Source organism: Schistocerca americana, chromosome 5, assembly GCF_021461395.2.
Source record: "Schistocerca americana isolate TAMUIC-IGC-003095 chromosome 5, iqSchAmer2.1, whole genome shotgun sequence".
Classification (NCBI taxonomy): domain Eukaryota; kingdom Metazoa; phylum Arthropoda; class Insecta; order Orthoptera; family Acrididae; genus Schistocerca; species Schistocerca americana.
In genome coordinates, this window is record NC_060123.1 from 620,867,383 (window position 1) to 620,893,766 (window position 26,384).

General features: G+C 43.3%; 1 protein-coding gene across 1 annotated transcript in view; it reads left to right on the forward strand.

Annotated features, from left to right (window-relative positions):
• The window catches only part of LOC124616593 (G-protein coupled receptor dmsr-1-like), a gene marked incomplete at its 3' end in the record, with an annotated part of 59,864 nt that overhangs the window by 16,495 nt on the left and 16,985 nt on the right, over positions 1 to 26,384 (forward strand). Inside the window, exons 2-3 of the mRNA XM_047144914.1 lie at positions 15,818 to 16,192; positions 19,446 to 19,677. Coding sequence (XP_047000870.1) covers positions 15,818 to 16,192; positions 19,446 to 19,677 — 607 coding nt within the window. The remainder of the gene's footprint in view (positions 1 to 15,817; positions 16,193 to 19,445; positions 19,678 to 26,384) is intronic.

Genomic DNA, 26,384 nt, shown 5'->3' on the forward strand with positions numbered 1-26,384 from the left:
AGACATCTCTTTATGGCGTGAACGACTCTATCCATCGTAAGATGGTAACCATTCAGATAAACTTCTTACAGTTCGGCTGACGACCGTTGCGAAAGCGTTCCTGTACATTTGTGAACATTCACAGCACTACATTCTGCCGAACCATACATTAAATTTATGTCAACCAACTCTAGTGACGAGTAACGTTCCGTTTTGGAGTATGTGTCATGCACTGCACGCAATAGCACACCTCAACGTGGACAAACACAGACTGTCTGATGCACTGGACAACTGACACAAGGAATAGTGGTGTGCACGCAGCACAGGTTAATTCACTAGTGCGATGCATGCAGCCGTCGCATGACACATCGGCTATAAGCTGTGTGCAGCGTTTCCGTTTGGTGGTCGGTGGCGTACGCTGCTTATCACTGCTGCCTGATCCAGTGTTCAACACTCAGCCGTGATCTTTGCGAGCGTGCTGCTGAACTACATGTGCCATCGCAGTACACTCACCGAGACTGACAGTCGTCGCTTTGAACAATTACTACGACCTACGTTGTTTTTTCGCAGTTCACGCTGTTCAGGTACGTAACACAATAAATATGCTTGCAGATTTTCGACGATTGGTTCCGTATCTAAATATAAATCTGTCGTAGAACAACTATTCACCTATTTCAATTTCAGCCAATAGGTTTGAGACACTGCCGTAGTGCAATAACCGAAGGACGAGTAAGGGACGAGGTGGACAGCGTCACAAGAAGAGTAGGCATCAATCCTTCGTTTTCTGTCGATCAGGTGGGTGGATAACAGCTGAAATCTGAACAAAGCGTACTGATACCTTACAACAAGGGTTGGGATAATTTTAAGGAAAAACACACGGAAGGTGGACCCACATATTTCGTCGTTTGTTGTTTCATAGAATACAAAAGAAATGGCTCTGGGCACCATAGGACTTAACATCTGAGGTCATCAGTCCCCTAGAACTTCGAACTACTTAGTGATAACTAACCTAATGACATCACACTCATCCACACACATCCAGGATTCGAACCTGCGACCGTAGCGGTCGCGCGGCTCCAAACTGAAGCGCCTAGAACTGCTCGGCCACACCGGCCGGCCATAGAATACACTTCATAGCTTAACAACAATATTATAATCACAATCTGAAAAGCCTTGTTAAGAGAATAACTATGCCCACGATAATTTAAAGGTCTTGAACCGGCTCAATTCGTTAATAATAAACTTTAACAATTTATGTCGTTAAGAGCAGGGCTTGAAGCCAGGAATATACATTGCCCAAACACAAGTAAGAAGTCACACCACCTAGGGGTGGCTGCAAGCGGGTTCAACAATCCCCAAGTACTGATAACACGTTGAACAACTGGATAACGCTCATACAAAACACAAAAAGGATAACATGTCACACCACTGATTGTGGCGTTTGTAAGTCCCTTAGTAATATACAAGCCTTAATAAAATACCTTAAGCAATAAAATACACAACCCCCCTAAATACAAGCAAAGCTCAGAACGCATGTAATTTAGAGGTGATTTCCAAATGGCACACACCAGCAAGGGCACTGGAGAACACCCTTAAATAAATATACAATTCCCCAAAATACAAATAAACTGGCAAATACGGCAGGCGGCTATCACAGCCAACAGGGAACAAACAGGAAACATCCACAATGAGTGGAGTTAGCTAATGACTGTGGAAATGCTCAACAGTTCATATCCATAAGTAAACGGTCTAAAATGTAAACACGCTCCAGAAGTAGCAATAAGGGTGCAATTTTTAAATGAGCGTTGAAGAGCAGGTATAGTGAGGAGGAACTTCGGGCTTGTGGAGTACGCTTCAAACCACGTGAACTTACTGAATTAATCAAATATGTTGATTAATAGTTCCAACTTAATTGGTGACACTCACTGTGGTACGCAATAAACGATCAACTCTACATAACTCGATCCAACATGGTGCGGTTGGTAGAGGAATCAGACAGCGGGACAACCTAGTCGTTGACGATGGAAGTGCCACAGCAGCAGTAGGAAAACAAGCCTCTGCTCCGTGCCCGGAGAGAAGGGACACATCGACCCCTGCCAAAGGTAACCTGCGAAAACACGACAGAAGTGAACTGTAATCTGCTAAATAAAACTACAGACGAGAAAGCTTAAAATTTAGGAAGTTTTAACAAGTTGCAGAAGCAACTACACATACAAATTACAAGCATAACACTCCTTAAAACTATCTTTAAATTACAAGACGAATTTGCAGCACCTGGTAGTGCAATGAGTAGGGCGCACTCATCTACAAAGGGTGCCTTCCCTCCAACACTAATTATGTTGTAAATTTCATTTCATCAAGTCAATTTATTACACAGAATGCTCGTACGCTTGTGTGTAATATGGCCTGTAACAAAAAATTACCGTCAGTTACACCGACCGTTGTAAATTTCGTGTGACTAGGGCCTCCCGTCTCGTAGACCGTTCACCGGGTGCAAGTCTTTCGATTTTACGGCACTTTGGTGACTTCGGCGTCGATGGGGATGAGATGATGATAATTATTAGGACAACACAACACCCTGAGCGGAGAAAATCTCCGACCCAGTCAGGAATCGAACCCGGGCCCTTAGGACTGACATTCTGTCGCGGTGACCACTTAGCTACTGGGGGCGGACCACCGACCGATTATCATACACACTCGGAGGCGCGTTAATATCGCAGGTCCAATTCCACATTAACGCAGACACGGCCTCACAGTAACAAGTACCCAAAAAATAAATAAAATAAACAGTTAAGTCCACTCAGGTGTGAAGGAGCCGTGACTTCCAGGATTCCAAGCTAGGGTGTTATTGCCTCTAACTCGTACAGGCGGTCTTCGAGTTGGTGTAAAATTTAAGCCTGCAGAGTGGGCTACGAATGTGCCAACCAGGTTGCACGCGACATCCATTGTTCTTCTCGCAACTCGCCGCTATGAATCCTTAAGCGAGACGGCAAGGTTTGTCTCCGACTAATTTAATCAGTCGCGGCTTCTCGATGCCCGTACCAGAAAGCAGGAGTCCCCAAAAGCAACCGCTGGCAGCCACATGCCCTCTAGCTGTGAGTACCAGGGCCCATCAAACCAACAACATACGTCTCTACCACGACTCTAGTTCGCGACATATGAACAGTCAGATATCAGCAAAATTAATTAGTGGCTCCAGCGGATTGCCAAGCCGTCAAAATTGAGGTCGTCACTGCACACGTACTGGCACAGTCTCACCGCGAACAGGTTACCACCGTCCATTCATCTCAGACACCCACGCCACTGAAAGCCGAGACCGGCATGGTGGAGAGCTAGACGCTAGGGGGACATTAAAAGCCATTGTGTGGCATTCAGTGATGAGTCTCATCCAGGTCGATACCAGGCTGTCCACAGACGACAAGGCGATCCCCGAGAACCATATCCGTCCTCCAGTTGGAATCGTGCTGTGATGGGCTGTTGGGTACGACAAAGGACATTGTTGATAGTTCGTGGTGCGACCAGAATGCCTGCAAGCACCTTTTAATCACGTATGTCAGACTTTCAGTACTAGCGATATCGGGACTGTGTAGAGCCGGACGAAAAATCACTTGAGACATTCGAGGCGGCACTTGAGTGGATAGAAAGCCTAGTTTTACATCCGGAGTAGATCGAACTGATGCTACATCACACACAAAATACTAGGTCACTTTATAGAGTTTGAACACCATAAAATATTTAACTTGGAAACAATCATTCTCCACAGGAATATCAGTATATTGTTTCCTGTTGCTAAACACTAAAAATGCATATCATTAATGCCTATGGAATGTAATTAAATGTTCTTTAATTCAGCTGTACCGTCTCCGAAATTACTTCCTGTATTATCCAGTTTGTAATACAGTTGAACTATTCCATCTAGCCTGTTCTTGGGGAACAGAACATTACATAGGCTACGGCCAGAAACATCATTGTCTCTACTAAAAAGAATTTTCTGCGCAAATTCTGGTGTCCCTTCCTGTGTACTGGAGATAAGCGTAACTTCACCACACACAACACACACGTTCTCTTTAAAACGTATTAGGCAGTAAAATGTTGAAATAACGTGCCTCTTTCCTAAACTGCCAAATAAATAAAACGCGAATGAGTGCAAATGTGTTTCCTATATTATGTTAAATGAACAACTAAAATGATTGCCGTGCTGTACAAACAAGTTCATATTTTGGTGCTGGCTGGTGTAATGACTCGTGTTAGCAGACGCCAGCGACAAATAATTCAGCATGAAATTCATTATCTGGCACTTGAAAACCACTCGATTAACAATAACTGCGTTCTGTTCACCTATAGCTATCTCTATGAAACAATAAATAACACTATAGTGTATTCCAGTTTGAATCGTTTGATCGACCCCAAAGTAAAATGTTCACATTACGTAACTTTCTATTGGTGACCAGTTATAATGTTTAGTTTAGTTACAAATGAGTTCTTTCTCGAAAGTGAGAACATTTTCATTCTCTCTCTAGCTTTAATCAACATTCTATTTTAGTGAATATTTAGCTCACTCTCACAAACAAGTAATTGCGTACGAAGTTCTCAATAGCTTTTCTCATCGCCGCTGAGCTTCGTCAAAGAAGAGTGGAAATGCAGACAGGACATACAGCGGGATGACGTAACCGCGATGAGGCTGCAATAAAATATGCGACCGCCTCTGTAGCAAGACAATGTGGATGGTCTTGGTAATGGCGTATCGCCGAAGTTGCATTTCAAAAATGTCTATTTAATTCAATGAGATAAAGTACTGCGCTAGGACTCCACCGTTCGACACTTTGCGACAGGCTGAAATTCTCAGCAACAACGGGCGGTTCCTAGGTTAACAGTTTATGACCCTTCAGGACAAAATACGTTTAACAGAGTCAACAGTACACGGTCGTTCCCAGTTTATTATATCGGAGGGTGCACATGTTCTTTCCAAATTTATTTTATCAGAGCGTGCACATTTATTTTAGTCGCAAAATGTGCGTATGACCCACAAATTCGGTACTTTCTGTCCGTTTAATCTTCACATTGTTGTACTTAAGAAATGGACTGTAAAATCTTTGTTCCTCCTTGATACAGCTCTACAACACACACACACTCACACACACACACACACACACACACACACACACACACACGCACACACACAGAGAGAGAGAGAGAGAGAGAGAGAGAGAGAGAGTTCAAATCCAGAAGTGCAATTTCTTAACAATCTCTGGGTTTAACATAGCTCTAACCTATATTTGCGTAATAATGTTGACTGCAAAGCTACATTCCGCGGCCACCTACATCTATACAAGTATCGAAAAGAATGTCTCTGAGTAACCAATTGAGAAACTAACTACAGTCGAACTTCAAATCCTCTACCATAAGAACTCAGATCAAGCAGATATACCTACAAAGTGCGTCATCATTACACCCCAAATACATGTGAAGACAGCCCAAATACATGTGAAGATACAGTATAGTTATACAGTCTGTTACAAAACGTACATTAATTATTAAAGCAATAATTTACGGAAGAAAATAGGAAATGAAAGGTGGTTGCACGTAGGGATCGATGTGTACACTGTAATAAGAAACCCCCTTTTCAGGTCTTTCAGTAGAATAAAGCAAATACAACGGTATTTCTTTGTGTAGTGCGCTCCAAACAATTGTTACTAATCAAGACATGACTCCACGGAGAGAATATATTTCACGTTACTTACTCCCGACTGCAGATGTTTGCATAGTATCGGTAATATTATTCATCTATTGATAATCTCAGTGTTATTAAGTCCAGTCATGAAGAAGACAAAACCAGCAATCTGATTTACAAATTTCTGCCACGTAGAGAGTCAGCTGTGCTGCAGACATCAGTCTCAACACCTACTGCTGCTGCTCTGTCCCTCCAACAGCCAACTGCGTTTTAAGAATCGATCATTACTCCTTGTCCTATATGTCTTAGTATACTGGAAACAATACTCTAAGGATGCTAAGTTTCCATAATTGTCAATACCAAGTTCTCTGTTATTATCATTTGTACTAAGCTCACGTACGTATTTGATTATCCGGGCTGTCTTTTGACTATATGATGGCAGAACAGAAGTTTTACTCATGATGAAAATAACTCTTTTCACATTTACGTTCCAGTTGGAAACATGGTGCCGCGTTAAGTTTCATTCACAGTTACAGACAGCATTCAGAGACAAATCTAGCGACATATTGCTCCGAAGATTCAATGAGAAAGCATTACTGGGAGATTAGGATTAATTCATGGCACTGCGATACTATTAAAACTAGTCTAATTGAGGACCGCCAAACCCTCATTGAAGCTGAGCCTAGGTCAAACGTGTTAGACTACTCTTCGTCTAATAATCACCCCTTGTAGCTATAAGACTGCGTTCAGAAAGATTCCGAGATCTGGGCACTGTATTGAAAACTGTTAAAAGTCAATAGACCACCTCAGAATTACACCACCGGGAAAAAAGCAACACACTCATTGACTGTATTCAGTGACATCACAGTGGTTCTAGTGCTAGTGATTCACTTTTCACTGCAATCGGTGATCAGTTGGCGCTCAGCAGGCCTTTCTGTTCATTCTCTCTTTTGACTCCGCAGGTAGTAACTGTGCTGAGTTTGGAGGTGGAAAGTGTTTGCAATATTCACTCTACGGTAAAACCATACCCCACTGACATGTGCGTACTGCCGCACAACAGCATCAGCCATTTCAATAGGGTCACCTGGTGGCCTGCTGAAAGGTGGAGATGTGGATGGATTGCTGCAAATGTTGGACACAATGTATTAGTTTTGTGTTCCCATTTTCAACCGTGGTCTGTGAGACATTCCCACACTTGTAGACTAAATTCTGGGCAACCGTGTTATACAAACATACGTCATAATGGACGCAATGCTCGAGCAGCGGTGGCTGACCGAACATCGTCCAGCGACGAAATTTGGGCACATGCTCCACTTTCTGCGTCATCACAGCCCACTAGCATCCCTCTGCTGGCAGCAGGACTGACATCACATGTGCTTCTGGCCACGTTACCACTGACATCATAACGACTTCATAAACTTTTATAATCGTTCACTCGCTGTACTTTTTAAAGTTTTCATTGTGTTGAAGTCGTTTAGTAAATTTCGTGCTGACGTTTATTATTCTTTCTAGCGAAATATTTCAGTAAAATTTTGATCCAGTGTTTTAACTTCGCTTAGTGTTACAGTGGTCGTTTTAATTTTTTGGTTTTAGCTTGCGAAGTTCTGCTGGTATTGGCATTGCCTGTGTTGTAGTAGTATTAATACAAGAAGCTGCTTTCTTAGTAGGCAGAGAATTTCGAGACCATTATTGTTAGTTCTTAAATAATTCCACAGGTGTAACTGTACGTTGGTAACGTAGACGTATAGTTTTTTTTCAGTAACTGAAAATTTTACCATGAGTGATAAGTGTGGGCTCTGTCTTAGATTTGTGATAGTGGATTACGGTGTGGGATTTGTTCAAAGTATTTGCATTGGGGGGACTGCAGTGGGGAATGCAGTGGTCATTTTAGGGAGATCCTCTCCTGGGAATGTAGAATCTGTAGTAGAAACAAGTTAATAGAGGAGCAGGAGCGTCAGATCTGTGCCCTTCAGGTGAAGTTACTGCGCAAAGGAGGAACTATATAGGTTGAGGAGGGTGACGGGTGGGGGGGAATGGGAACTGGTAGTTGGCAAGACGGTAGCTAGGAAGAGGAGGTTTTTAGACAGTTTTACATTGCATACATGCAATAGATACGACCAACTGTCGGAGTTGAGTGGAGAGGAGCCTCGTGTAGCTGTAGATGTAGGGAACTTGCAGCAGTCCTCAGCAATTAGGAGGCGTAGGTTAGTTACAAAGTCTAGCAGAAAGAAGGTTCTGCTGCTAGGTAGTTCCCACGGTAGAGGTGTGGGCCAGCAGTTGCAGGAAGTGTTGGGGAGTGAGTACCAGCTCACCAGCATCGTGATGCATAGTGCAGGGTTGGCTCAGGTGGCTGAAAGCGTAGGGGAGTTATGTAAGAATTTTACGAACGAGGATCAGGTAGAGATAGTGGGCGGAGCAGGGAACAGTCTCGATACGGACGGGGAATATGATGTCAGTGGTGACTTGGTTACGATAGCTACTCGAACTGGTGGCACTAATGTGCATTTCGTGCAACTGTTTCAGCGTCATGATCGGCCTCACCTTAATGCGGCTGTTAGGTGCGTTAATGTGGGGCTGTGGAGGGCACTGATGGCGGAGGGCACAGATCACATCTCAGTGGTGCCAGTTGGGTCTATCAGTAGATGGGGTTTCACTAGGCATGGCCTGCACCTCAGTAGGTATGGAAAGGGGAGGCTGGCTAACCTTATAGGTGACAGTGTAGCGGGTGGTGGTGGTCGTGGTAGTGCTGTTACCATGGAAAAATTCTTGTAGTAGCTGGTGTTAGAGCTCCACCTTTTTTAGATTGAAGTCAGCTGATAGGTATACCTGCTTAAAGGAAGTCCCTCCAACTAAGGGCTCACCTTCAGAGGATGTAATGTTTCCAAGTAGAGAAGGAATTAGCATATTTCATAGAAATATAAGAGGTATTAGATATAAATTTAATGAACTGCTAGTTGATGTTAACTCCGAAATTATTGATATATCAGAACACCACTTAAATAATTTGATAATTCAGAGGCTTCCTTTATTAGGCTACAGATTAGCTGGCTGTTTCTCAAGGAATTCCTTGTGGGGTGGGGAGTGGCTCTGTACATAAGAAACATCATTCCATTTGAGTCCATAGACGTATCACGACACTGCACTGAACAGATATTTGAAAGCTGTGCAGCGTTAGTTGAATTTAGTGAAACTAAACTTCTAATTGTTGTTGTTTATAGGTCCCCTAACTCCGACTTCAGAGCATTTTTGCTTAAGCTAGAGAGGGTCCTTGATTCACTTTGTAGGGAGTACCAGAAAGTAGTTATATGTGGTGACTTCAATATTAATTTTGTATATGATTGTGCAAGAAAAAAGATGTTGGTAGATCTCCTAAATTCATATTATCTGATGCAAACTGTGTTTTTTCCAGCTAGGGTGCAGGGGAACAGTAGCACAGTCATAGACAATATTTTTATTCATTCTTCATTACTAGATGGGCATTCTGTTAGTAAAAGGGTGAATGGCCTTTCAGACCATGATGTCCAAATTTTAACACCAAAAGGCTTTTGTACTCAAACCAATGTCATACTTAATTACAAACTATGTAGGAAAGTTAATCCAACAGCAATAGAGAGTTTTTTAAAACTTGTCATGGAACAAGAGTGGGAAGATGTTTATAGTGCCGAAAATATAGATGATAAATACAATGTTTTCCATAACACATTTCTCATGCTCTTTGAGAGTTGCTTTCCATTAGAACATTCTAAACGGTGTACTAGCAGTAATGGACAGCCCGGTTGGCTGACTAGTGGGATAAGGATATCTTGTAGAACAAAGTGGGAATTATATCAAAATGTTAGAAGTAGTCACAAACAAACTACAGTAGCCCATTAAAAACAGTATTGTAAGGTGCTTAAAAATGTTATTAGCAAGGCAAAGGGTATGTGGTATGCAAATAGAATAGCTAATTCACAGGATAAAGTTAAAGCCATATGGTCAGTTGTGAAGGAAGTGTCTGGTCAGCAGCACAAGGTCGATGATATAAAGTCAGTTCGCAGTAATAATATTTCTGTTACTGATAAATCAGATATATGTACAGTATTTAACAATCACTTCCGAGCATTGCTGGTGAATTAAATAAAAATTTAGTTTTTACAGGAAATCATATAAATTACTTAGTAAATGCCTTTCCGAGATTGATGTCTGAAATACTCCTCTGTGATACAGACAAGAGGGAGATTGAGTCAATAATAAAATCACTGAAGACTAAGGACTCTCATGGTTAAGATGGAGTGACTAGCAGAATATTAAGGTAGTGTGCTGCACATGTTAGCCCTGTATTTAGCCATATTTGTAATTTTTGTTTTAGGAATGGTCAGTTTCCTGAGCGATTAAAGTACTCAGTAGTAAAGCCGCTTTATAAGAAGGAAGAAAGGGATTATATAGATAATTTTAGACCTATTTCTATGCCATCAGTGTTTGCAAAAGTTATCGAAATAGCTGTGTATGTAAGGTTAATTGATCACTTTATATCACACGATTTGCTATCAAATGTACAGTTTGGCTTTACAAGTCGTTTAACAACTGACAATGCTATATTCTCTTTTCTCTGTGAGGTACTGGATGGGCTAAATAAAAAGTTTCGAAAGCTTGGCGTATTCTTCGATTTAACTAAGGCATTTGACTGTGTTGATCTCACAATATTGCTCCAGATGTTGGACCATTACGGAATAAGGGGAGTAGCTCACAATTGGTTCACCTCTTACTTTAGCAACAGGCAGCAAAAGTCATTATTCACAATCTTGATAACTCAGATTATACAGTTTCTAACACACAATTCAACAAAAACTGACGTTTTAAACTCACAGAACGGGCATATGATTAGTGAAACTGAACAGTTCAAATTTCTCAGTGTTCACGTAACTAGTAAGCTGTCGTGGAAAGCCCACATTCACGATCTTGTTCAAAGACTTAATACTGCCATTTTTACATTTCGAACGGTATCAAAAGTGAGTGATACTTCGACACATAAATTAGTCTACTTTGCTTATTTTCATTCACTTATGTCGTATGGTATTACATTTTGTGGTAACTCTTCCCATTCTACAAGGATATTTTTGGCTCAGAAACGGGCGGTTAAAGCAATAAGTGGTGTGAGTTTACGAACCTCTTGCCTATCAATATGTATATTCCTTATTGTCGTTTCTTGTTGCCAATATTAGTTTATTCCCAAGAATAAGCAGCTTCCACTCAGTTAATACTCGGCAGAAATCAAACCTCCCTTTGGATCGGACTTCCTTAACTCTAGTGCAAAAAGGTGTGCAGTATACTGCTGCATACATATTCAATAAGCTGCCACTCGAATTCAACAATCTTGGCAGTAATCCACGCGCTTTGAAATCTAAACTGAAGAGTTTCCTCATGGGCCACTCCTTCTATTCTGTCGAGGAGTTCCTTGAAAAATTAAGCTGATTCTTTTGTATTGCTGATAGCGTTTATTTAAACTTATGGACAGACTTTTTCTCAGGTTTATGAACATTTATTTGTATGTGTTATTACTTTTATGTTGTAAGTACATGTACTGACACGTTCTATGACCTTGGAGATTTGCTCCTCAATTTGGTCCTACGGAACTTGACGTGTAAATAAAAAATAAATAAATAAAATAAAAAAAACAGTCAAGCATGGCTATTCTAGTGTCGTGAATGTGTTGATTGGCGTGTAGGTTGGTGCAGTCTCGTCATCAGTGACGAGAGTGGGTTCTTTCTGTATGCAAGTGATTGATGTACACATGTATGTCGTAGACTTTGACATGCCTACTAGAGACTACATTCGCTAATGACACACAGGTCCCATCCTAGGCATCAGTTGCATCTCGCGATCATATATAATGTTTCTGCAGGATAAAGCAACACTGTCTGATACATTGCACAGATTGTTATCCCCATACTAGTGCCATGTCTTTGACAGGGATTCGATGTATTTTTAGAGCAGGACAATGCGCGTCAACATATGGCTAGTGCAATCCAACATGCTCGTCTTGGTGTATAACAGCGGCACTGAACAGCATATATCATCAGATCTCCCGCCAATTGGACACATATGTGAGATGATGACGTGGCATCTTACACGTTCTCCAGGGCCTGCAAGAACCATTGACTAACTGCGACAGAAGGTGCAGGATGGAGGGAGCTATTCGGCACATCTATGATTGTCCGCATGCCAGAACATATGCCTACATTGGCTCCAGAGGGGGTACATTGTGTAGTAATGCGACTATCTTTTACTGAGACATGTGTGTTTCATTTTGTATAATGACGTGTACTCTTACAATGTTGAACTATATGTCACCTCGCTTATGAATAAAGTGGGATTATCCTTGAGGATTTTGCATTCTTAATAGTGCTGTACTTTGGATGACCTATTGAGGAAAATCTCCATAAAGATATTAAGTGGTGACAGATTAAACTCAGTATTACGAAATACACACCAAAACAGCATTTCGTTAGCTATAATTTGACCTTGCCAACTTTTTATAAACATCACATATAGCGAGCTAATCTTGCCGCACTGTGCTCTGAGGCTTTTTCGCACATATCATTTCTGAATTGTCTGCAACGTGGAATACCGTAAAATGACTAAAAAGAAGTCTATGAAACGGCACAAGAAAGAATTTTCTAGTTTTTTCAGCAGTATCGATTATGTACGCTTACTCACCTCATATCAACTTCTCAAATGAACTCCTTTTCCTGTGTAAGCTGTTCTTTTATTTTTAAATAAAAACTGGATTCATTTATTTAGAAATAAGAAAATTTACCCCATTTGGGTTATCAAGGTACATTACGATTAAAAGCTTCCTGTTCACAGAACCTTATATTCCATATATAATTAGCTACTTGCGATGTCGTCACTAACGGTTTCTTCCTCGTACTGAAGAATGGAATATAACATGCTGCGAGCGTAATATTTTTCATTGTAATGTGGCACTATGTTGCCGAAGGTGATGAAATTAGATTATACTTAAATAAAGAAGGAATGTCTATATTTCGAAATAAAAGAACAGAGCATGTGGGAAACTGGCTGTCGTTAATGAGTTTCGACTCTTTGTAGGATTTACATTTTGGAAAAGTAAATATCTTGGCTATGAATTATAAACACCTCCCTACTTCACAGCTGCGTAACGCTTTGAACTATCGCCTCCACTCCAGTGGGCAAATGACTTACCGCCTACCCACGCGAGGGCTTCCAGGGGATTCCACAATAGGCATCCGCCTCAAAACTCCTGGAAACTCTTCGTCCAGTGAGGATGGGGAACAGGATGCAGACACGACCACTGGCTGTTTCCTGCCCACACTCATAGCACTGCTCTGGAAAATGCCGCTCTAGCCAGGACTTTACAGAACTTCTGGATTACAGGAAGGGCCTACCTGTCATCGAAGGGTGGGACTAACGAGGAAAACACAACAAGTACCATAATCCAATTTCTCTTAAATTTAGCTCTGAAAGAGGAATCATAAGAAGCGAACACGTGTCTCGTCTAGGTTTTTCAGGTACTTTATGTGCCTTTTAGCGACTATGCAGTTCAAACTAGTGGCTAGCGTGCCGCCTCCATACTTTTGCGCCTGGTGTTCGATACCCGATAGTTATTTTTATTTTTGTTTTTAATTTCTCTAACCATGGCCTTAGAATATTACTACACGAATGATTTCACAGTGTATGCTGAAGTACCTTTACCTTGTTCTTCCATTAATTGTATGTCTGGTGAATGAACTTAAAAAAACAACAACAAATGATTGGTAAAATTATTTTTAACTGTTTTAGGTGAATTCCTGTTATGTATTTTGACTCATAATCAGTACCAAGCAGTAATTTTTGAACAAGTGATCCGTTGTGTGTACTTCTCTGCCACATTGTTCCCAACGCATGAAATTTTCAGCAGTTTTTACGACATTTCTACCCTGAGTGAGATTCTTACGACGAAATGTCGCTGTAGCAAACCTGCCTGCCTGTGTTTCGAATGTTTCTACGATCGGTATCATCCGAAGGAATGCACCAATTCTTCCTGAAGAATAAACTTGCAAATAATATATAAGAATTAGGAATTTATATAAGAATGAAATATAACGATAATGGTGTGATAATTTAAAAAGATTACAAGCCCTGAAAATACCATATATAAATTACGTGATGAATGTATGGCACTTACTGTGAAACCCAGCTGTAATTTTACAATACACCCTTCTATCCTCTAACTTGATAAGTAACATTCATGTAGTAGCCTTCTGCGGACATCGGTAGATACATGAAAAAATGAAATAAATCAAAATAATATTTAGGTTTCAATCACAGGGCAAAAAAGTGAGAGGTCGCGAAACTGCCCACTACGCCACTATTTGGGCTGAGCTTCTCGTTCCCTAAAATGCTTCTAGAATATGTCGGAAACTACGACGGTCGTTTTCTCAGACACAGTCGAATGTCTATTGATAGGCTGAGACGTGAATTTACTTATTTCCACTCCTTTCCCATTCAGCGAAATTTCTGGAAAATCAGGTTATGGCACTTGTCGTGTTCTCCTCGTAGGCCTGCATGTACCAGATTGCACAGGAGAGGTGAAATGCCCCTGACAGCAGAGGGAGCAGACAGCTCCACAGGAACAGCCATGAACAATATTTTACAAGCTGTATAGAGAATCAAGCAGACCAAGTTACTTGCAACATAATAGAGTGCAGACTTTCTTGGCGAATTTTATTGGTTGGCTTCATGATGTCACAACGTTTCAACAAGATTTTTTTTCCTTCATTCTAATTTTATTTCCCTATCCCATATGGACAGGGGAGGGCTGGCAGTTGCACAATCCACCCGCTCTACGGCCAATGGGCTTTACAAAAATACATAAAAAGGGGGGATAAAAGGGGGATATAAAAAACACAGTAAATAGGGATTATGGGAGTTAAAATATACACTGATGCGGACGTGCCCTGGGGAACAGCTAAAAGTCGACATGAAGTTAAAAGAACACATCTGTCAAATCAAAGTGCACTGAAATGAGCACTGGAGGCAAATGCAAGTTAAAAGGTGGCCATAGGATAAAAATGACACATAACAAGACACTTAAATACAACACTGGAAACGACGGAGCTCTCATGAAAAATAAAAAACCGCTGATAGGACCTGCTGAGGTACTGGAGGCTGGAGAGGAGGGAAAAAGAGGGGAGGAATATTTGGTGGTGATGCCGAGAGTGGAGGAAGAGGAAAAGAAGGGGGCAGGAGGTGCACCAAGGGGCAGGAGACTGACAGGGAGGGATATGAAGAGGGAAGACAAGGCAGGAGGGAGTGCAGGGACAGTGAAGGGGAGCACAAGAGAGGGATGGGGTGTAGGAGGGAGAAAGCTGCTCAGGAGTAGGGAGGGGCAGGAGAGGGAGCCCTGAGGAGGAGGCAGGAAGAAAGTCGGATTAGAGTTGGCAGGAGGGGTAGACGTCAGGGCGAAGTTCATCATATGGGAGGGCTAGGTGCCGAAAGTTGGCTTGGGAAAGGAGGTGAAGGGCATGGAGATAGGGTGGTAGACAACGGTAAACGCCGGCCGGTGTGGCCGTGCGGTTCTAGGCGCTTCAGTCTGGAACCGCGTGACCGCTACGATCGCCGGTTCGAATCCTGCCTCGGGCATGGATGTGTGTGATGTCCTTAGGTTAGTTAGGTTTAAGTAGTTTTAAGTTCTAGGGGACTGATGACCACAGATGTTAAGTCCCATAGTGCTCAGAGCGGTAAAGGCGCGGCCATGGGGCCGAGAGGGAGGGGGCAACAGGGTGTGTTGGGGGGGGGGGGGGAATCGAGTTGGCAGGCAATGTACAGGGTGCGGACGTGTTCATGGAAGAGGAGTAGGTGGGCGAAGGGGATGAGGTCGTACAGGGTTTGTGTAGGGGACGGAAGGCGGATACAGGAAGCCAGTCGGAGTGCAAAGCGTTCTAAGATTCTACAAGTTTCTTCCTCGTCATCTTGAGGGGAAAATAACGCCAGAAGATGGCGAGTACGAATCTCATCGAAACGTTGTGACAACAATACGCCATGATCGACTGACAACAAGTCGACCTCATCCATATCTGTGGCACCACTAGCAGGTCTACAGTTTTGCGAGACCCACCAGTGGTCGCCACAGCAGATTGCTGAGATGTGTGCCGCCCTTGTGCGCAGGCCGGCGTGCTACTGCGGCGGCGCGCTGCAGGAGGCGCTGCTGGCGTACCGGCGCGCGCACGGCTACTGTGCGCTGCTGGTGTGCGCGCTCGGCACGGCGGCCAACGCGCTCAACGTGGCGGTGCTGACGCGGCGCGAGCTGGCCGCCGCGCCCATCAACCGCCTGCTGACGGCGCTCGCCGTCGCCGACATGCTGCTGATGCTCGAGTACGTGCCCGTCGCCGCCTACCTGTACGTCGTGCTGCCCGAGCAGCGGGAGTTCCCCTACGGCTGGGCCGCGCTTCTGCTCGCGCACGCTCACCTCTCCTTGCTGCTGCACTCGGTCAGCGTCTGCCTCACGCTTGCGCTGGCTGTCTGGAGATACATCTCACTTAGGTGAGTACCGGTCGTTCACTGCTGACATGTAGAAAGGAGCAGAGCAAAACTGCCCCAGAAAATATTTCACTCACCTTAAGATAGGCAATCCAAATGTGTGTGTGTGTGTGTGTGTGTGTGTGTGTGTGCGTGTGAAGTCCTAAGGTACCAAATTGCTGAAGTTATCGGTCCCTAGACTTACACACTACTTAAACTAATTTAACCTAACTTATGCCAACATAGAGTCACCCATTCCCAAGGGAGGACTCGAACCTCCAGTGGGAAGGGCCACACAAAGAGTGACATGGCACCTCAAACCACGCGGTCACTCCACACAGCAGGCAACCCAACTTGGTACATCCGATAACGGGGCATAAGATTGACTGAGATGTTATAATTAAAGTATAGCTACTCCTGTAGGCCTTGTGTCTGCTGTAATTGTCGTCCAGCAGTGAAACTTGGTAGATACATTAATGTGTTAAATCGAAACCAAACGAATTTGTTTTACGAAATTTCACTTACACAGTTTGTTCAGTATGAGTTCAGGATTTCAAGGAGTAGCTGCATCCACAAAACGACGTGATTGGGAATTGCTGGTGGCAGCTACAGTGAAATCTCAACCACACATCCCTGTACACTTGAGACCAGGTAGAGACCGAATATGTCTCTCGCAATTCCACTGGCATAGGATGCCATATTCTTCCTCATGCCACACTGACCTCACCCATATTTTCGAATTTTATTATCAAATTCTTTAAACTATTTAATGGCACTGGTCCTCTCCTCAGACTGTCCAGTCAGTGATACTCCCTGAATGCGGCATTTCAATTGCTGCTGTTGGCAAAAACAGTTTGACAAGCAGTGGTGGCGCCACATTCCTCGGTGCATTATGTGTTCACACCACTCACTGCTTGAAAGGTAAGTCCAGGATCACTAGTCAGACTGAGTCTGCTCTCATCCGAGTTCAGCATGGAACCCAACTGCTCGCTGATACAGTCTCTATGCTCTTTGCACAGTCTCTGTTTTCGACAGCGTTATTTTTCACTCATATTATTGCCTGTCAAGTGACAGCATGTATGTCACACCATCAGCATACAATGTCAAATGTGCACCAGGTGGCAATAGTTGGAACTAATACCCGGCCGCGGTGGCCGTGCGGTTCTAGGCGCTGCGGTCCAGAACCACGGGTGTGCTACCGTCGCAGGTTCGAATCCTGTGTCGGGCAGGGATGTGTGTGATGTCCTTAGGTTGGTTAGGTTTAAGTAGTTCTAAGTTCTAGGGGACTGATGACCTAAGATGTTAAGTCCCATACTGCTCAGAGCCATTTGAACCATGTGGAACTAATATTTTTCTACTGTAAATTAGTTCCACATCAACACATTAGCATACCTATCAAGTTTCGCTGCACTATGATGATTAATGCTGACACTGTATCTCCGTGAGTAGCTTCACTTTAATTTTAACCACCCAGTATTTCGTGCACCTTAGGACCAACACAACCTGCATCATCCAGTCCCAGGGCATATGAAGTGTAAGACATGATGAAATGAAAACAAGAATACAGTTACATGCAAGGAAATGTTAATAACAATTACGTGTGGAACAGTATAACTATACATAATTGATACTGAAAATAACACACCAATCTCAAGGCTTAGGAAGGGAGTGAATCGCTTTGGTGTAGAAACTCGTGGGTTGCTAAAAGATTCAGTTTTCCACAGTGTCCTGCACAGACGAACTTCTGATCTTCCAGAGATTAATTTAAGGAGCTGAAGATATATGAGTAATATGTCCAGACGATGCTGTAAGGACAATGTTCCAGGACCTCCCCCAGAAATTTTCTGGAGAAGTTCAAGTGTACTCTAGCTTTGTCATGGAGAATCACGATCTTTTTCAAGAGCTTTCACCCGAACTTGTTCTTGATGGGCTCCTTGAGCCTCACAATTCTGTTGCAATACTGCTCAGTCGATGAGAAGAGGTCCTTCTTCATGGAAAGAAGATACTGACCATCACTGTTCCGAAATTTGGGGCAAACTGAGCTTCCTTTAGACGAGGCGATCCGGTATGCCACCACGCCACATTCACGCGTTTGGAGGCATTGTCGAAGTGGTGACGCCACATGCCTCAGTGTATTACGTGTTCCCACCACACGCCACATCAGGATGACTACTCAGACAGCATGGAACTCAACTCCTCGCTGATACAGTCTCTATGCACCATCCCAAACGAAGCCTTCGATGTGGGAGTGTCAACAAGATACAGTGTACTGCTCGCAAGACAGAGACCACACTTGCACAGTCGCTGTGCCGCAGTGAAGTGTGAGATTGCATTCCTTGGTGTCCTGTTAACTGTTCAAATGGTTCAAATGGCTCTGAGCACTATGGCACTCAACTTGACATTGTCTTCTAAAACTTAGAACTAGTTAAACCTAACATAAGGACATCACACATATCCATGCCCGAGGCAGGATTCGAAACTGCGAACGTAGCGGTCGCGTGGTTCCAGACTGCAGCGCCTAGAACCGCACGGCCACTTCGGCCGGCGGACTGTTAACTGTGACTGTAATTGCAACCATTGTTCGACCTGAGTGCCTTGTTGCCTGTTGGACAAAGAAGGGTCTTCTGCTGGTGTAGTTTACTACGGTCGACCAGTGCTCTCCCTCGGGCAGCAGTGCCTTTGGTCTGAAACGCACCCCATGCAAGCGAAAATGATGTTATCATTACCAAACTACTGAGCTGCACTCATCACACTTCGTCACACTTCTAGTTTCCATATAATTCTTCCCCATTTGAAGTAATCTAAATGTTGTCTGAAGCCACAGTGTAATGACGTACACCATTTCTGTACACCGTACATCCTACCTAACTAACACACACAATCTTCTAACGTTATGCAGTTGTTACTTGTTGGAGATCAGTCCCATTTTGCGCTACAATCACGCAGACCTCACGCCAAGTCATGTCAATCTTTGTCTGCATGACAGGGAAACCCGTGGAAACATGCTCTCACATTTTCATTTACTTCCTCCCATTAGTTAATATGTTAATTTATTAAGGTCGTCCATAAGTTTTGCACAGTAGTGCCATTTGTGCACATCATGATAGGCAACCTCAGTTACATCATCAGCTTCCAGGAGAGATAGTGTGAGCTGGGTTGCCTACCTTGAGGTTCACGTAATGTTTTCGAGGCCATTTCTCCCTTGGCCACCGTGCAGCAGGCCAACGTACCTCAGGTGCTGACTGACCGCAGCTCCCCTTCCCCTGCTCTCCGGCAGGTACCCGGAGCGCGCGCGCACGCTGTGCACGCTTCGGCGCTGTCACGCGGCCATCGCGCTGTGCTACGCGCTGCCCGTCCTCGCCTGCAGCCCACCCATCGCCATCTTCGAGATCCGCGAGACGCAGGTGCGAGAGCCGGAGGGCGAGGTGACGCTCTACCACGTGGGGCTCAGCGACGCCGCCGAGCGCGATGACCGGCTGCTCTACCACGCCAGCTTCTGGCTCTACTCGGTCAGTACTGCGTCAACACTTTGACCAGCAAATCTGTCTTTGTTACACATACTTGATATTATCAGCGTGGAATTATAAAGCGTGGCTCGAGCCGAACACAATATCCTGCATATCAACAGACATATTCTACAAGATGTAACCGCTACAAGTTTCAGATATTTCTGTTGCTGACTGACGAAGATGTACTGAACAATATTTCATCAGTGATTACTTCATTTACAGACCAGTAATTATAGCTACAAGAATAGTATGTCTTATGTTGGTTATGACCTCAAAGTACATATGGCAAGGGCAAGTCTTATCGTCTGCAGAGCAGTAGGTCAGATGTTGAAGTGTTGACATGTGGACGCAAAACGAGTAGTCTATACTGACAGGTGTAGTCCACTTAGTGGTGTAGTTGGAGCCTTGTCGTAAAGTCTGTGAGCTGTTTGTGGGAAAACTGTTCGATGTAGAGGAAAAACAAACAAGACACTGATGTGTGTCGATATTAAGGTAATACACATAAAAATAGCTGCATATCTGCATATTTGTATATGTTTAGAATGTGTTCCACAGTGTACTGTGCTGTACTCTGTTAACCATTTCTCAACCTCAGCTCAGACAACCTAAAAAAAGTTAAAAAAGAAACTGAAAGACCGTCCAATACGATGGAATCAAGAGAAATGCAAAGTATGAGTATAGGCTGAAAATGGTACCATACTGAAGTTTCTCTAACGAATGTATTCATTTGCAAGGTGAAGTGGTAACAGGTATAACTGCAATTTAAAGAATGTCGTCTTTTATCTACTCAGGTATATACAGGGTGTATCATAATTAATAGCGTAAACGCATACATTTGATATCACACGATACTAGAAGCGAAAAAGTCTCACTAAACATATGGTCGAAAATGCGTACCTTAAGAGATACGGGCAATTTTTCATCTTCTTTACTCTGAAAAAAATCTCTTCTACTGCAAGTTCTTTGCTTGTCATATTTTGAGAATTGGTAGTATGGACGAAAATAAGAAAAAAATGTCCAGAAAACATGTGCGCTAAAATATATATATGGTAAAATGTATGGTAAAAGACGACGTTATTTAAATTGCAGTTATAATTGTTACTGCTACAACTATTACCTTATAATGTTTTAATATTTTAGACGAAAGTCTCACACGAGTTTTCGACAGTACCTAACAGAACTTTAATTTCACTCAACTTTACATTTCGAACAAACAGTCTCACCAAAACTAGCGTTTTCATTACTAAATTTCTTGAAAAGGAAGTTAAGTCTTTTTTAAAAGTAATTGTGTGCCACCTTGCACATAAGATGAACCCGTCACTGCTCAATGTAAAACTCAAATTCTCTTTAAAATTGATCCCTCAGCAGAAACATTTTGCCATCGAAATTAATAAAGCATTTCTCAAGATGTGGGAACTGACCTCGCTGGATTCGCTGTCCTCCCACCTTATGTTTTCAGCAATCTTATCTTTCTGCTGCAGGATTAGGATTACCACCGACATATACTTTTATCCTTTTGGGTACATCCTAATTTTCTTCGGTTTTAATTGCTTTGGCTCTCTGATTCTTTCTTTCGTATCTGAACAATTCGAATAATCGGGTTTTGTTCGAATTATGGAGTGTTTCGAGTGGTCTGTCATCACAATTCCTTGCATTTATAAAGTTTACCAAAACATAACAGATATCGTCGACATATCGATAATTCTATTAAGTTGACCAAAGCATCGATTTCAGCACAAATTTGCTTTCTTGAGGTTCCAATCAGTGAGAGTCTACTGCTGTATGACAGGACTGAAGGCTTTTTGTAATACGAGGATTGTCCAGAAAGTAAGTTGCGATCGGTTGCTAAATGGAGACCACAGTGAAAATCAGAAACATTTAATTTGCAATAGTTAGCTACACTTTCCAGATACTTCTCTACATACTTGCCGCTCCGACTTAGACATTTGTCGGAGTGTTATACCAAATTTCCAACACCATCGTCATAGAAGGCAGTCGCCTGTGCTTTCCGATAATTCTCTACGCTGGTCTATAGCTCGTAGCCTACGCCCAAGTGTTGTCTTCGTATCCAGCGTTTCATGTGAATAGAGATACTCCGGACGAACCAATTAGGGCTGTGTAGTTGGTAATCGAACACTTCCCATCGAAAAGGATGCAGGAGCGTCTTCACTGCCCCTGCAGAGTGCGGCTGAGAATTGCCATGAAGAAGGAAGTGTGTGACAGCTGTGTTAGATGGGCTGCATTCATTAAGGCGAAACCTCTCGGCGGACCCTCCTACTTGGCGGGAGACATCGTTGTTCTAGTCACTTTTACTCGCTCACAATGCGGTCACAACGGAAAATAGTGTCTTGATGTATGATGAATTCGAAAGTAAAGTTCTATGTACTGACTTGGCAGAAAATCCTAAGAAATTTTGGTCTTAAAGCGGTAGGTGGCTCAAAACAAAATGGCCAGACACTCTGTGACCAAAATGGTACTGAAACAGAGGATGACAGACTAAAGGACGAAATACTAAATGTCTTTTTCCAAAGCTGTTTCACAGAGGAAGACTGCACTGTAGTTCCTTCTCTAGATTGTCGCACAGATGACAAAATGGTAGATATCGAAATAGACGACAGAGGGATAGAGAAACAATTAAAATCGCTCAAAAGAGGGAAGACCGCTGGACCTGATGGGATACCAGTTCGATTTTACACATAGTACGCGAAGGAACTTGCCCCTCTTCTTGCAGCGGTGTACCGTAGGGCTCTAGAAGAGCGTAGCGTTCCAAAGGATTGGAAAAGGGCACAGGTCATCCCCGTTTTCAAGAAGGGACGTCGAACAGATGTGTAGAACTATACACCTATATCTCTAACGTCGATCAGTTGTAGAATTTTGGAACACGTATTGTGTTCGAGTATACTGACTTTTCTGGAGACTAGAAATCTACTCTGTAAGAATCAGCATGGGTTTCGAAAAAGACGGTCGTGTGAAACCCAGCTCGCGCTATTCGTCCACGAGACTCAGAGAGCCGTAGACACGGGTTCACACGTAGATGCCGCGTTTCTTGACTTCCGCAAGGCGTTCGGTACAGTTCCCCACAGTCGTTTAATGAACAAAGTAGGAGCATATGGACTATCAGACCAATTGTGTGTTTGGATTGAAGAGTTCCTAGATAACAGAACGCAGCATGCCATTCTCAATGGAGAGAAGTCTTCCGAAGTGAGAGTGATTTCAGGTGTGCCGCAGGGGAGCGTCATAGGACCGTTGCTATTCACAATATACATAAATGACCTTGTGGATGACATCGGAAGTTCACTGAGGCTTTTTGCAGATGATGCTGTGGTGTATCGAGAGGTTGTATCAATGGAAAATTGTACTGAAATGCAGGAGGATCTGCAGCGAATAGACGCAGGGTGCAGGGAATGGCAATTCAATCTCAATGTAGACAAGTGTAATGTGCTGCGAATACATAGAAAGATAGTTCCCCTATCATTTAACTACAAAATAGCAGGTCAGCAACTGGAAGCAGTTAATTCCATAAATTATCTGGGAGTACGCATTAGGAGTGATTTAAAATGGAATGATCATATAAAGTTGATCGTCGGTAAAGCAGATGCCAGACTGAGATTCATTGGAAGAATCCTAAGGAAATGCAATCCGGAAACAAAGGAAGTAGGTTACAGTACGCTTGTTCGCCCACTGCTTGAATACTGCTAAACAGTGTGGGATCGGTACCAGATAGGATTGATAGAAGAGATAGAGAAGATCCAACGGAGTGCAGCGCACTTCGTTAGAGGATCATTAAATATCACGAAAGCGTTACGGAGATGATAGATAAACTCCAGTGGAAGACTCTGCAGGAGAGACGCTCAGTAGCTCGGTACGGGCTTTTGTGAAAGTTTCAAAAACATACCTTCACCGAAGAGTCAAGCAGTATATTGCTCCCTCCTATGTATATCTCACGAATAGACCGTGAGGATAAAATCAGAGAGATTAGAGCCCACACAGAAGCATACCGACAATCCTCTCCACGAACAATACGAGACTGGAATAGAAGGGAGAATCGATAGAGGTACTTAGGGTACCCTCCTACACACCCCGTCAGGTGGCTTGCGGAGTATGGATGTAGATGTAGATGTAGATGGGATCGACGCTCATGCTAGAGACACTACCCAACACATCTGTGGAAAGCTTCGTCGGGTTTTCATTGTGGTGTCCATTTCGCGACCGATTGGAGCTTACTCTCTGGATAAACCTCGTAATAAAATGATTAAAATGGCTCTAAGCAACACGGGACTTAACATCTGAGGTCATTAGTCCCATAGACTTAGAACTACTTAAACCTAACTAACCTAAGGACATCACACACATCCATGCCCGAAGCAGGATTCGAACCTGCGACCGTAGCAGTCACGCGGTTCCGGACTGAAGCGCCTAGAACCGCTCGGCCACCGTCGTAATAGAACCTACGGTTTTCTGGTGGGCAGCGAGTGTTCCTCAGAGACCAGGGTAACTTCAGAATGCCCAAGGGGAATGTGTTAGGACCATACCTCTTCTACAAGTACACAAATGATTTGTCAGATAGGGTGAGCAGCATTTTAAGTCTACTTACAGATGTCACTGTTGTGTACCTGTAAGTGCTGTTGTTTTCAGAATGTACAAGGAATTAGTCTTTCAATATGCTGCTATGTATATGGGTAAATCTAAGGTAATGGGGACTCGTGGGACAATTATTCTAGTCCTGTTTGAGTAGATAATTAATTATATGCAATTTTGTAACATCATAGTTCCATGACTAGGCGACGTCACATAGGTATAGAAACGTTACGTTACCAAGCCCCATTAAATGAATTAACAACTTAATCTCTGCTGTGCAGAAGGTGAATGGCCACCAACAGTTTATTAGGAGAGTTCTAGAAAAATTTAGTTCAAGTGCATAGAAGACTGCGTATGGAGTACAAGAACAATACTCAAATGTTTGGGATCTCCATATGGTCGGATTAATGAGGGATGTCGAGAAAGTTAACAGAGATACAGAAGCATTTCTTACCGGTCTATTTACTTACAATGAGAGGCCTAATGAAAAGCTCTTTGAGCATATAAGAAAAGAAGTGAATTTTTGGCAAAACGTTAGAAGCGAGAAAAGAATATTTAGAGAATCTTATATTATTGCAGGCATTAGAACGAATTTAATGCTTCAAACTCGTAAGAACAAACGAGGGAGCTAATGGTTGCTATCCAGACATACATCCTGTAAATTTTCCCTCATTCCAGTTTGGAGTGGTGCTAGGAAGGCACTAATTAAGTGATGTCACGACTTACCAGGTGCCTAGTTGCCCGCAGTTGGCACACATGACGGTACACAGTGGGAGGAACCATGCGTCTCTCACGTCTCATAGCCAGAGTTTGGACTGCACTACGTGCACTGTGGTTCCATAACTTTAACTCAGCTTCACCCAAACGCAGTAATGCAGGTGGTTGGCGATTACACTCCTGTTAAAACGTCTATGTCGTCACTGATGAAGGCAGTTATCTGGCTCGAACTTAGGGGTGACAACTGTACTCTATGATTAGTGCTGCTTTGTGTGTTGCACGTGCTGCTGTGACTGGTACCATGTTCTATGGTATGATTCGACACGCTACAGCTGGTGTACACTCCAGTGTACAGAGAGAAGCAGCGAGCAGTACTTGTGGGCACTGGATGACATACGTTATAGTGGAAGAACTGTTGGGTCGTGATACATCTTGTGAATATTGGTGACTGTGCCTCTTTTTAATTTGTGACAACGTGCTTGTTAGAAGTAGCGCTTTGGATGGAATCTGTGGGTGGCTTCCTGCAATTAAAGTGTCGGTGCTGTAGTTATCGCATATGTGCTGAGGCAAAAACCATGTTCCACGCTCTATCAGCTCATCTCATGGCATGTTCGTATACGGGAAAACACTGCAAGGATGCACGCTGTGGTTCTGGGCTGCAAGCAGTAGGTGCAGTGCACCGCATGCATAAGGTGCAGAACTGTTTGTGAATTACAACTGCAAGTGTGTTCGCAGCTGATGGAAGCATGTAGTTAAATCCCACTGCAGTTATTGATACGATGACAGTGATCAGAGCTATGGCTGTACACATCGGTGTCACCACAGCATCTTAACTGTTAACGGGTGACAGTTACTGGTGGTACTGGGGCTTGTGGCATGTGTCAAACTTGCACTGCTCAGCGTGGATGGTATGCAACAGCAGGCAGTACTACACGATTACAAACTGCATCTAACGCATCTACTTCACTATTTGCATTAAGGTGACAGAATTGTTGTTTCTGTTTCATTACGTCAACAGATGGTGATACAGCTGTTGAGACTAGTGGTTGTGCCCCTCTTTAATGCTCAGTGCCATGGCTGTTGTGGGCAGTGTTCCGTCTGCATGCCCTTCATGGTGTGCCTGTGGAACATTGTGTTTGTTGTGGTGCCACATGTCATGCTTTCGGTGATCAGTCGTGAGCTTCAGTGGGAGGCAGCAAAGCAAGTTGACAAGTTGCAACTAATACCAAACCTATACTGTGTGCATTATGGTGCCAGACCTGTTATTCTGTAATGGCTGGTAGTGGTGATAATACTGGTCCACGCTAGTGACTGTGACCACATTTACATCCATATCTACGTGGATACGTGAAAAATCTCACTTAAGTGCCTGGCATAGGGTTCATCGAACCACCTTCAGAATAATTCTCTGT